Consider the following 12,523-nt stretch of genomic DNA (forward strand, 5'->3'; position numbering starts at 1 on the left):
TTACCGGCCTGAGCTCTGACACGTCCCATCCCAAATATTCCGCAGCGTGCATCATCTGAGCGATAATTCTATCCACTTCCTGACAGTAAAAAAAAAAAAAAAAAGGAATTAATTGCCATCAGAAGCTGTAATCTACAAGCAAATATGTATGCTATTAAATTGCATAAATGTATTCATAACAGGCTATTTGCTTGATTTCATAGTGATACTCTTGGCTGCACTGCTTCTAGTAGCATATGAGGACATTATTATTTTGTCCAATCAGATTTCAGCCTGTTTGTGTTGTGGTAAATAATGAGACGAGGAGAATTTGAAGGTGAGTTTTGTGTCATTGCACTTCCCCCACAAAACTCAAAACACTTCAAATCTGTCTTCCCTAGGCCAAAAAGCTGGCCCCTGCTGATGTCATACAGGACTGTCTCAGAAAATTTGAATATTGTGATAAGGTCCATTATTTTCTGTAATGCAATTAAATAAGCAAAAATGCCATTCATTCTGAATTCATTACAAATCAACTGAAATATTGCAAGCTTTTTATTGTTTTAAATATTGCTGATTATGGCATTTTTGTTTACTTGGTCTGAGGAAATATTCTAATATTTTGAGATAGGATATTTGAGTTTTCTTAAGCTGTAAACCATAATCAGCAATATTAAAATTTTAAAAGGCTTGCAATATTTCAGTTGATTTGTAATGAATCCAGAATGTACGGCATTTTTGCTTATTTAATTGCATTATAGAAAATAATGGACTTTATCACAATATTCAAATTTTCTGAGACAGTCCTGTATTTCCGTCCTCTGATTGGTTGATCAGAGCAAGCCAAGTTGAACTAGTTCTGAACAACTCCAAAAGATGTACGTACGCAGTTTCCCACCACTATATTGCATTTTAGCATCAAATTGTGAAGTGATAGTTGCAGTAGTGACTTAGGTCAGGTAAGTCCACACTGAAGGCCAAGTTAGCAAATGCACCGCCCACCACTGAATTCAACACATTCTAAATGAATAATGTGGCCCATGTTTTCTGACTGACGCCTTACCGAGCTGTCGAGGACGCCGTTGCCGTCTCTGTCGTAGAGCTTGAAAGCAACTGAGGTTAAAGGAACACAACTCAATTATAAATATGAAAATAGTAGTAGTTTTTCGGGGGTAAAAGAAGGACTTACACTCCAGCTTGTCCCGAGGCTGACCGTCCTCCAAGAGTGAGAAGTAACACGAAACATCCTTTAGAAAGACCTCCTCTGTAAAGATAGAACAATGGATGTAATCTGCATGTATCATCCATCCATTAATTTCGACAGCCCTCATATGGGCCGTCGATGAGCTGGATACAACCTGGACTGGTCTCCGGTCTATTGCAACTATATTTACAGTAACAATTACATATATGGTTTATTAACAGCGGGCTTTAAATTTCCTTCCACTCCCTCCATGCGGGACTCAGGATGCAGGGACGCAACAGGCTGAGTCAGTGATCAATGCTGAGCAGCTAATCACACTTCTTGCGACGTCGACGGCTCAGCAAATGGACGTAGCTAGTCATTTATGGCTCAAGGCAAACACGATCAATGTAAAAAAAAAAAAAAAGAAGTTATTTCAAGCCTTGAGCGCATATTACACAAACAGACAAATGAACCACTAAACCATTGCTGACTATTAACTGAATTATTATTATTATTTATTTTATTTATTTATTTATTTTATTTATTATTTGTATTTAATTATAATTTTATTTTATTTTAATGTGTTATTTAATGTATTTATTTATTATTTGTTTAATTGTATTATTAATTATTAATATTAATAACGGTATTTATCTTTTTTTTTTTTTAAGTAGTTTTTCCTTATACGTATAATATCACCAACATGCTCAAAATATTATTGTGACATTGTCATCTGTCATCTGCCTCGAGTGTCAAATTGTGTGTGCGTGTGTTCTTACTGCCGCTGTCTTCCCGGGCAGTTTCGGAGTTCTGGAAAGAGCGGAAGAGCCGCTGGCACAGATCTGCAGGGAAGTCGTCCACCTCTAAATAAGTCTTCAAGAAGAGACGAAAGCCTTCTTCGTTGATGCACTGAAACCGAGAAAAATGAGTGAAATGCATGTGGGGCATTTTAGCAGTTTCATTAAAATGGAAAATGACATTGCATAATGCACATGCTGCCTTGTACAAATACAATGAGACACAGATCATTTTACAGAATTCCAAATTATGCTTATATAAAGTTTTCTTTTGATCCTCTCTTTTTCTTGGCAAATATAATGGCCCTCATTTAATTTGCAGATTTTTTGCTATTATGTACAGTGTTTTAAGTGGGGAAAAATAAGTGTCGGTACTGCCCTAAAATAAATAAATAAGTAAATGAATTTTTTTTTTTATCTCTGAAAATGTGCAGCGAGCAGTTCTACACTTCCGCCCCACTGTTGCGTAACAAATAATACGCTTGAGCCATGAAATGATCAGCGAAGATCCACTTTCAAGCGATCGTCAGCTGCTGGAATTCACTGTCTGACTGAAACACACACACACAAGCCCCCCCTGCTGCAAGAAAGCAGAAGTCAGTAGAGGTTTGTTGCTCTCTCAGGCCTAGTACGAGTGAGTTTCATGATTGGATGCTGGAGGGCTGAAACCGAACTCCCTGGATAATGCTGAACCACAAACCCATTTCTTGTTGATGCCGATGCCCTGCAGAGCTCCCCCACTAATAAATAATTCACTCACAGCAACCCCACTAAGACATTTCACTGGAATCCTTGTGTTATCCCAGTCCTTTTATCCATTCATTTATTGACTATAACACCAAATATTTGAGGCAGACATGTTAACCACTAATCCACCATTGCTGTAAGAGATGGAATTCATGGATGGTTTTTATGAGGAAAATGAATTTGAACTCCCTTGAAAACAGGATGTTAGTGGCCATCCGCAACGAATACATTAGCTCGCTGCATAAATGTACCGCATACAAAGTTCTGAAAGGATCCGGCGAGGTTTCACTGCGTGGGCTCGGGCGAGGACGTCATTTACATCTGCAATGTCGGTATAATGGCGCCGCCTCTCACAAAAGTCGACACCATCGGCGGCTTGGAATCTCATTAGCCGGTGTCGGGCTGTTTGTACGTGCCCACGTTCGAATGAATCAGACGCTCCTTTTCTGCACGCTCACAGCCGTCACGTGTCAGAACTTGAGAAGGTTCGAAATGAGGAGGACGCCCCGTCCCGCCCCGTGCCGCCCCGTCCCGTCTCATCCCATCGCATCACTTCCCATCCAGCGCCTCACCTCTCCGTGCCTGTGCTGGGACAGGCGGCCGTCGGCGTCGAATTCCCGCAGCACGTCCTTCACCTTCAGGCTGCAATCTGGAAAAGGTCACACAAGGACGGGCAAAGGCAAGGGCAGATATTTGAGGCCAATCACTTGAAGAACTTTGACTCTTTTTGTTATGGCTCAACTAAAAACGAAGTAAATTAATCAAGTGAATAAATTAATTAATTAATGTTAGATAGGAACAAAGAAAGATAATTAAATACAATTTCAAAAAGTAAATTAAAGTTACATGAATGAAAGCCACTCAAAATAATTTCAATTACATTTTCTATTTTCATTCCCGCTTTATTTTTATTTTCTAATTTCAGTTATATTATATATGTTTTTCATCTTTTGATATTAAGGGCTATAGAAAATAAACTAGATTTTTATACAGCATCTTTAAGTACTTTAAACATAAAGATAGACTGATACTTTGATATTGATATTGATTTTGTTTTGATAGTTTCAATACGTATGTTTTTTCCTAAGACTGATACCGATTAGTAGTAGTCAAGGAAACCGATAATTGATATCTGAAGCCGATATTCACTTTTACTAAAAGGGGAAAAAAAATATTTGTGTCAAATTTTAAAAATACAAAATATCTTAAAACATGTTTTTATTGAACATGTTTCAGATTTGCAAAATGTTATTTGACAATAGACATCTTTGTTTTAAAATTTTAATAAAAAGTTCAGGGATCTCCCAGGGTCGTTTGTATGTCTTAAAAAATTAAATGAAAACTTAAATAAATAAGTACTGTCGTCTAAAACGTTTCTACTGTAAACAGATTTTTCCAAAATTTCAAAATAACTGAAATGTTTCAAACAAAAACAAATGCAGAGTCTGGCTGATCTCTTATAAAGTCAAATGAAAATTTAAATAAATAGTTTCCTGTGGTTAAAACAGTTTAAATTGATTTATCAAGCCATTAGATAAAAAAAAAATAAAATAAAATAATATTCTTCAAAATGCCAAATTCATCCTTACTGCGGTCTGCACTACTTCTTTATCCAGCAAACTAGTTGAAATGAAGACTAGACACATTTCAATAAAAAAATTCACAAAAGAAAAAAAAAAAAACACATTTGAATGCCCATTCCTGGTTTCGATTTCTGTGTTCAGACTGAAAGCTGTGCAGCGAGAGTGCAGGCGAGCGTGAGTGGGTGGAAGCGCAACGCAACATGAGGTGCGCGCGCGCGTGTGAGGGGCGAACGTGTCGGCAAATGTACTCACATTCAATGTACTGCTGGAGCTGGATGAAGTCGACGGGGTTGAGCTCCTTCACCTCTTTGCTGGCGGGGGCGGACATGCTGCGCGGGTTCAGGTGCGAGACGCGGCGAGGCGAAACTGTGAAGACGAGAGACATAAGGTAGGCGGGAAGTGGCCTGCTTTTGAAAGCAAAGCAAAAACTGCTTTTTGCACCTCGCATCGTGGACATCTGTGACAACAGTGGGAAAGTTAAATGCTGGAAGGGGCCGCAGAGTTTCATCTGTGCTACTGGGGGGCCACATAGGACAATGGCAATGCACTTCCCAACCAGATGTATGACAAAAGGGCTATTTTAGAGATGGACACATTTTTCAGTTCGTGTATAAAAAAAAAAGACACTCTCCTAAATCAAGAACAAAGGGTTTGAAGGGGAAAACAAAGTAACCACATAGTGGTTTTTTTTGTTTGTTTGTTTTTTTTAGGTGCAAAGCGCTCTCACAAAGAAATGGACATTCAAGGATGGCACAAAACTGCTGAACAAAAAAAACAACATTAAGCGTGTAGCGATAATTGGGTCGTCTTTTGGACGAATTAATAATCTGGACGTTACAGAGGTAAATTGTATTTACCTCAATAACCTCTGGGGCACCACGTTTGTTTTGCTTCGTATTAACAGGAGCAAACAACGACCAAAATCCTTCTTTTATCAGTCATTGATAATCTAAAGTCGCCACACTCGATATTCAGTGGTTCGTTGTACTAACAAAAGAATAATAATCCACTCGGAAACACAGATGACTTAGGCGGAATAAAGTTTATAAAACATGCATTTATTCACGATTGCTACACTACAGAATCAAAATACTGCCTATCTAACTATTCTACCGTCAGAAGAAAAGAAATAAAATAAAGCGAATGAAAATAAGGAAGGAATGCGAATGAATAAAGAAACAGGGAAAAGAGAAAATTTGACCTGCCAGATTTGTGATGTTTCAAACGTAAGTGGCACACAGTGGATACGCCGAGGTAGAAATCAAGCGCACTTACGAGCCCTGGAGTTGCGTAGCAACGAACAGAAGTGGCGGCCTTTTTGACAAGGGGGAAAAAAAGAGTCAATGTTCGTTGAAAAATGCAAGGAAAAAAAAAGGTTTATTCCACAGGTTAGCGAGGGAGCCGCGCCAGGGGCCTGACGTAGTTGCGCGGCTCGTCCCTTGATTGGTTGGTGATCCGGCGAGGTTGATCCTCGCCGAGGTTGGTTCTGCTGGGCAGCTGTCCGAGCTCAGGTGTTGCAGCTCGGTCAGTACGCGCCTGCGTACGGGGAAGGCCAGCCGTTGGAGGTGCGTTGGCACTGCGGCGGAGCGCCACCGAGTAGCAGGTGCGGTGCGCGGCTTAGGTGCACAACCTTGAGTCCGGCGGTGCGTTGCAAGTGTACCCGGGACCGAGAAGGTCGGGCGGGTGAGCACCGATAGTGGAACAAAAAAACAAAAAAACGAAAGAGTCTTTAGTCAGCGTTGCAGTTTGCACTTGCTTTGGCGTGGCGTGGCGCGAGGATCCGATCTCGTTAACGGATCCTGCCAGGAAAGAAAAAGCCACGTGGTTTGCAAGTTTCTTAGACAAAGGGTTCGAGCAGCCTGGCTGGCCCACTTGCAAGTCGGGCCAGAGTTTTTGGAAGAGGCTTGTGAGAGCCGGAACAGGCAAGAGAGCAGGAGGGCAAAAAAAAGAAGAGAGCGGGCAGTGGTCTGCTCGTGTTTTTATAGTCTCTGGGTGGGGCGAGCAGGTGAAGGCACACCCTTCTGTTCGCTCGCGCAGACTCTCAGAGGAAAATTATTAAAAAGATTAATAATTTGGCATTAAATTTGGTCAGTCTGGCAAATCAGTTTTCCCACACAACCCGTTTAACACACATTGTAATTAATGCATCATAAACTAACTTGTGAGGTAACTTCTACTTGTCTAATCTGACTGAACTGAGAGACATTGATTATCTTTCATTCTTTATGGAGTACACATGAAATAGGATGTTCATACACACAAAGATATAACATGAATCATTCGTAGTTCAGTTGTCTGTCAAGAATTATCATGATATAAATGTGTAAAATGCGGTTACTTATGTGAATTGTCACTAAGGATAGTTCCAAGTTTCGCCACTTGGAGGTGTTGTTGCTCCATCTAGACGTTCCGGGAAGGGCGAGGCGCCAGAGTATCCTTTTGTGATTGATAAGAAGTCATGAACATTCCTTTGATCGGTCATTTGTGTATTCCAAACCATTGGAGCCATTTGTTCGGGCTCCGAGCAGACTGCTTGAAATACACTCCTTCGGCAGACGCATGAATTCCTTTGTCACCTGGTCAGCGGCTTCAAAAGAGTTTTGTTGGTGGCAAGGACCACCTGTAGAGCTGACCAGGCTGGATCCTGTCTGGGCATTGGCATATTCATGCACTGCAGAGAATTTGCTTCAGGAGAAGCAAACTTAAAAAAAAAATTAGAGGGTGAAATGGACCTAGGCAATAGTTGTTACAGACCCCCCTTCGTCAAGCGGGATGAATCTTCAGGATGTCCAGGTTGGCGGGTCCAGATGATGCGTGGCCAGGGTCCAGGCCACGGTCAGCCGGCCGGAGTCCCACTCACGCTCTGCTGCAACACTGAAGACATACCACTGGTGCCACTTTTCCCTAACCTCTGCCTGGTTATGTGTGTGCAGGGTACGTCTGTGTGTTTTCAATGTGTCTCTATGTGTATTCAGTTAACAGTGTGTCTAACTTGGTACTGTGTCAGCTAACTGAGGGACTCGGGTCCCAAAACAGGCGCGGGCCTGGGAAAGACGCAAGACGCGAAATTCCAAACAAAAGAAAAGGAAGAAAACTTTTCCTAAGGCTATAAGGCTAGTATCATATTATGAGTAACTAGGGGAAACGAACAGCAAATTAAAGAAAAGAGAGAGAGAACGAGAAAAGAGGCTGTCGCCTTCTAAAACTCAAAAACCCGGGACTATACTCAGGCCATAACTCTCTTATAAAGACGGGGAGGTTGTCTCAGTCACCTGCGTGTCGGTGCAAATCTCCACCCCTGGGGGTGTTCGTCAAAAAAAAAAAGTCTTAGGTCGGTTAGCGCGACACTATCGTTGCTAGGTACTTAGCTATCGCGTCTTCCTATGGTGTAATTAAACACCCCAAAAGTCGTGCGTTATCCAAGAATAACTGAAGGGAAAAGGGAAAGAAAGGGAGGAGGGGAGAAAAGGGAGCAAAAGGAAGGAAAAAAAAAAATCAGAGTATCCTTGGCAGTCGCGCTAGACTAAGGGAAGGAAGGCAAAGGGGCTTAGTTAGATTAGCTAGACTCACTAACGCTTTAAAAAGAGTACTCTGACCTGCTTTTGAAGGCCTTAAGTACGGGGGAGCTTTTTATGGCTAGCAAAAACTGATTTCACGCAGCATACCATTCATAAGTATCATAACACCTTGAGTGTACATAATCTTTTGAATTTGAGTTGCAAATCATTTTGTAGTTGTCTAGTCTAGTTCTGCATAATGCTATCGGTGTTACAGCTAGGACCGTATCCTTAAGTGTTGCACCAAGCGTCTGCAAATAAGTAGCAAAACACAGTATGCTAACCTCTCGCAATCAACAAAGAAAAGGGGATTAGCGTCGCTCGGTATGGTATCACTGAGGGGTTCGGTAGGTGCAGCGGGGTGTTGACCCCCCTTTTGCACGTGTGATACTTTCAAACATCGTAGTCAGCGAGGTCGGTCGGCGGAATTTGGCGCGTCTGTCGAGGGTGGCGGTTGGGTCGCTGACTCGGAGTCGGCTGGTGACCCCCCTTTGTCAGTTCCGCACGTATGCTGGTCCTGAGATTCGCTCGATCGCGTTCTCAGACGTTCAAACCCGCAGTGACTTTTGATCTGGTTTCGGTGGACCCATCTCAGTTGGTCCCCCTGACGTCCTTTATTCATCCTAATTTGATAGGCGACGGGTGACAGTTTGTCGACGATTTCATGTGGTCCTGACCACCGGGGAAGAAATTTTCGGGCGATGCCCCTCTGGGCACGCGGAGTATTAGCATTTGGTTGCGCGAACAAGTAATACCATACTCGATCACCTATTTCAAACTCGGTTTGTGAGGCTTTCCTATCGTAGTAGGTTTTCTGACCTTCTGCACTTTGCTTAAGCCGTTGTTGGGCAAATGCAAACGTGGCTCGGAGGTGGGCTTGCAAGTCCTCCACGTACTGGGAGGCCGTGTATGCCGTGGCTAGGTTTGTTTCGCCTGGCTGGTACATCAGGTGCAGGGGGAGCGTCATTCGCCGTCCGGTCATCATTTCAAAAGGGGCCACCCCTGTGGATTCGTGAGGGGTGGCTCGAATTGCCATGAGGATCAGTGGGAGTCGGGTGTCCCAGTCCCGATGGTTGGAAACAACAAACTTTTTCAGCAAATTTACCACGGTGCGATTAGTCCGCTCCACCTGTCCTGATGACTGCGGGTGATGGCTAATATGCAACTGGGCCTTGATTCCGAGCATTTGCCAAAGTTGTTGCATCACCTCGGCTGTGAAGTGGGTTCCCCTGTCTGAGTTAACCCGTGAGGGCAACCCAAAACGGGAGAACACGTGGTTCATCAGCAGGCATGCAGTGGTGTGTGCGGTGTCGTTTGGAGCAGGCAGGCATTCTACCCACTTGGTGAACGCGCAAACTACTGTAAGAAAGTATTTGTTCCCTCTCAGAGATCTGACCAGTGGTCCCACCCAATCAATTTGGAGATCAGACCATGGGAAGTTGACTCCTTTCTGTTGGAGTGGTGCTCGGTGACTCGGGTTTGCTGGCTGAAACTGGCAGCAAACCAGGCATCCTTTGATGTAGGTTGCTACATCATTATGCATGCGCGGCCAGTATGCCACCTGTTGTAGTGCGGTGACAGTGGCCTTGAATCCGCGGTGGCCTGCATAAGGCGCGTCGTGGGCGTATGTTAGCAAGACCCCCCTTTGGCTCCGTGGAACCACCAACCGCAGGGCAGGCGGAGACGCGGAGTCATAAACCAGAAGGCCTTTAACGAGACGCAGCCTTTGCAGCACGGAGAGCAAGTCTTTGAGGTCGCTGTCGTCACTCAACGCGTCAGGCGACACGGGGTTGGCGACAGGATCAGAAAGGTGCTGAATTATTTTGAAAAGCGCGGGGTCGCCGGCCTGTTGGGCGACCAAGTCGGAGGTTCGGACGGGCGGTACGCACGCCACGGGCCCCGTAGGGGTCCGTGTGGGGGCGTCGCGAGACTCAGCGGCGGCCGCAGCGCGGCGGCGCGTGAGAACGTGGACCTCCAGGGTGGGCTGGGTGGGCAGCCAAGCTGTATCGAATGTCCAAGGAGTCCCGTTGAGGGCCCCTTGTTTGGCTAACGTGTCCGTTAGGTCGTTAAAATGTTTGTCAGGTCCTGGGACTTTTGAGTGTCCCCGGACCTTTTTCCAATAGACATGCATATCATTGGAGGAAACCAAATGGTCGCATGTCAAAATGAGGTCGCGGTGTTTAACCGGTTTCTTCGCTGACGTAAGGAAACCATTTCCACGCCACACCGGTAGATGACAGGTGAAGGCGAGGCGGGCATAGTTTGAGTCAGTGCAGATAACCAGCACCGTGACACCGTGTTCAACTGCTAATTTGAGTGTAATCAGGATGCCAGCGATTTCCGCATATTGAGAAGAGTGGGGGCCCAATTGGAATAGCAGTGGTTTGCACGGTGTGTCGTCGACCCAAGCGATGCCCACCCCAGCCTGCAGCTGGGTTTGGTGGTGGTAAGAGCAGCCATCCACGTAAGCTGTAGGCATGTCTTTGCAGACATGTTCCTCAAAATAGCGGTGACGCGTGAATTCCGGCATCGGTGCCACGGCGACGTCTGTCGGCGGGGTCGGGGAAGTTGACACACAGTTCTGGCAAATCGCTAGATCGGTACCCAGCGGTAACTTTGCGTTTTTCGCGTACCGGACTCGAACATCGTAACTTTGTAACGCCATAAGCCAGCCGGCAATGCGCGCGTTCGTTACGACACCGTCTCGAATGCGTTGGTTGTTAAGAAAAGTAACCGGATGATGGTTAGTATCAATCGTTACTTTTTGACATCCAATGTAGTTTGAGAAATGTTTGATTGCCCATACTGTGGAAAGCAGGGCTTTTTCGCAGTCGGAGTATTTCAACTCAGGGCCGTTCAACGTTTTACTGGCGTACGCCACGACGCGTTTATCCTGGTCGTACATTTGGTATAGACCCGCACTCAAACAATGGTCGGAGAATCCTGCTTCCAAGAAAAATTCCTTGTTGCTATCGGGGTACGCGAGACAGGGAGCGGAGCCCAGCTTTTGTTTTAGCATATTCATCGCGTTGTTTTGTTCGTCACCCCAATCGAAGGGCGTGTCTTTCTTCAGCAGGTTAGTAAGAGGGCGTGCTATGTCAGCAAAGTGTTCAATGAACTGGCGCGAATAGTTGCACACGCCAAGGAAGCTGCGCAATTTTGACACATCGGTGGGGGTTTTGATGTCAAGAAGGCCTTGAATACGGCTGGATTGTGGTTCAATCCCGTTCGGCCCAACCAAGATCCCCACGTAGTTGACCTTCGTGCGACACCACTGACCTTTCAGGAGGGACAGTTTGGCACCTGCAGAAGACAGCTGTCCAAGAACGTGGTCGATTTCCATCAAATGGTCATCCAAAGAGGAGCTCCTCATCATAATGTCATCGACATAAATGAGGTTGCCCCTGGCGGCGGCATCAGGGCACGCCTTGTTGAGGAAGATGTTAAATTCGGCTGGCGAGTTGGCGTAGCCGAATGGACACCGGTTGAAAGTATACTGTTTGTTGCCAAAGGTGAATGCCAACTTGTATTGATCCCTGGGATCTACGGGGATCGTCCAGAACCCCGAAGCCACATCGATGGTGGTGAAGAATTTGGCATCTCGAACCTTGGGAAGTTCCTGTTCAAGTTGCGTCATGGGCCATCGCGAAAGAGGAACCTGTTGGTTCAGTTTGCGATAGTCAATGGTTGGTCTCCATGTACCGTTTGGCTTCAAGACTGGCCACAATGGAGCCGAATAGGTGCTGTTACAGGGGCGAATGATGCCCTTTTCCAGCATGGCGTCGATAGTCTTCTGTACTGGTTCGTAAGAAGCTATCGGAATCTTGTACTGGCGCACGAAAGTTGGAGGAGCGCCGGGCTGAGTCGGGATGCGGACTACGTGTAGTGCCGTCAACCCGCAATCCAAGGAGTCCTTGGCAAAAGACGGTGTGTATTTCATTAACACGGTGCGCAAACGTTCGCGGTCCTGTTCGGACCGGAGCGCGTCGGCGCGGTGCAGAACTTCTTGGAGGTGCTCCTCGAACTCTGGGTACGGTTGAAGGTCCCCATTTGGAGTCGTGGTTGGTTGAGGTTTCTCTGGGTTTCCAGAGGGAATGCTCGAGGGCGTTGGAGGCAACGCGCTCAAGGCATAAATCACCAGTTGTTGGTCTGTCCCCAGGTCCACCCGGACGATGTCTTCATCGTTGGTGGGACCGGCAGGGTTGACCGTAACAAGCTGAGATGGCCTGGTGAGTCTTCGGCCACCGGTGTCTTCAGTCAAGAACAAGTCCGATGGGATGTGTCCAACCACAGGCACCGTTAGAGTGAAGTCGTGGAAGTCGGAACGGATGAGCAGGCCCAGACGGGTCGCTTTTGGTATGCGAACGTCGTACGAAAGGGGGTTGTGAACCAAGATCAGAGTGGTGAGAGAGGCGTCCACGATGGGCGTGGCCTCCAAGAGTGACGACAGGTTCATGAACTCCGAAGAAGGTTGGAAGAAAGCGGAGCGAGCATTCAAGACCTGGTTAGCTCGTGTCACCAAGCGAACCGGAATGTTGATCGTGGTCGCCGGAGCGATCACTTCATCCTCATTTAAGACTTCGCAAGCATCTGGGACGGTCTGTCCGGACTTCATGTTTGGAAGACTGGGAACACAAGCTAGAGGTTCCGAGTTGGTGAGGGACCACAGCACGT

The 12,523-nt window shown here is 45.7% G+C and overlaps 1 protein-coding gene across 2 annotated transcripts in view; it reads right to left on the minus strand.

Annotated features, from left to right (window-relative positions):
* Positions 1 to 12,523, minus strand: part of dgkaa (diacylglycerol kinase, alpha a) — a 46,964-nt gene that overhangs the window by 11,880 nt on the left and 22,561 nt on the right. For both annotated transcript variants that reach the window (XM_077512790.1, XM_077512789.1), the window contains exons 2-7: positions 4,545 to 4,658; positions 3,282 to 3,358; positions 1,945 to 2,074; positions 1,169 to 1,243; positions 1,043 to 1,092; positions 5 to 79 (exon numbers count right to left, since the gene is read on the minus strand). In XM_077512790.1, coding sequence (XP_077368916.1) covers positions 5 to 79; positions 1,043 to 1,092; positions 1,169 to 1,243; positions 1,945 to 2,074; positions 3,282 to 3,358; positions 4,545 to 4,620 — 483 coding nt within the window. In that variant the 5' untranslated portion in view covers positions 4,621 to 4,658. The remainder of the gene's footprint in view (positions 1 to 4; positions 80 to 1,042; positions 1,093 to 1,168; positions 1,244 to 1,944; positions 2,075 to 3,281; positions 3,359 to 4,544; positions 4,659 to 12,523) is intronic.

The sequence above is a fragment of the Festucalex cinctus genome, chromosome 2, assembly GCF_051991245.1.
Source record: "Festucalex cinctus isolate MCC-2025b chromosome 2, RoL_Fcin_1.0, whole genome shotgun sequence".
Lineage (NCBI taxonomy): Eukaryota > Metazoa > Chordata > Actinopteri > Syngnathiformes > Syngnathidae > Festucalex > Festucalex cinctus.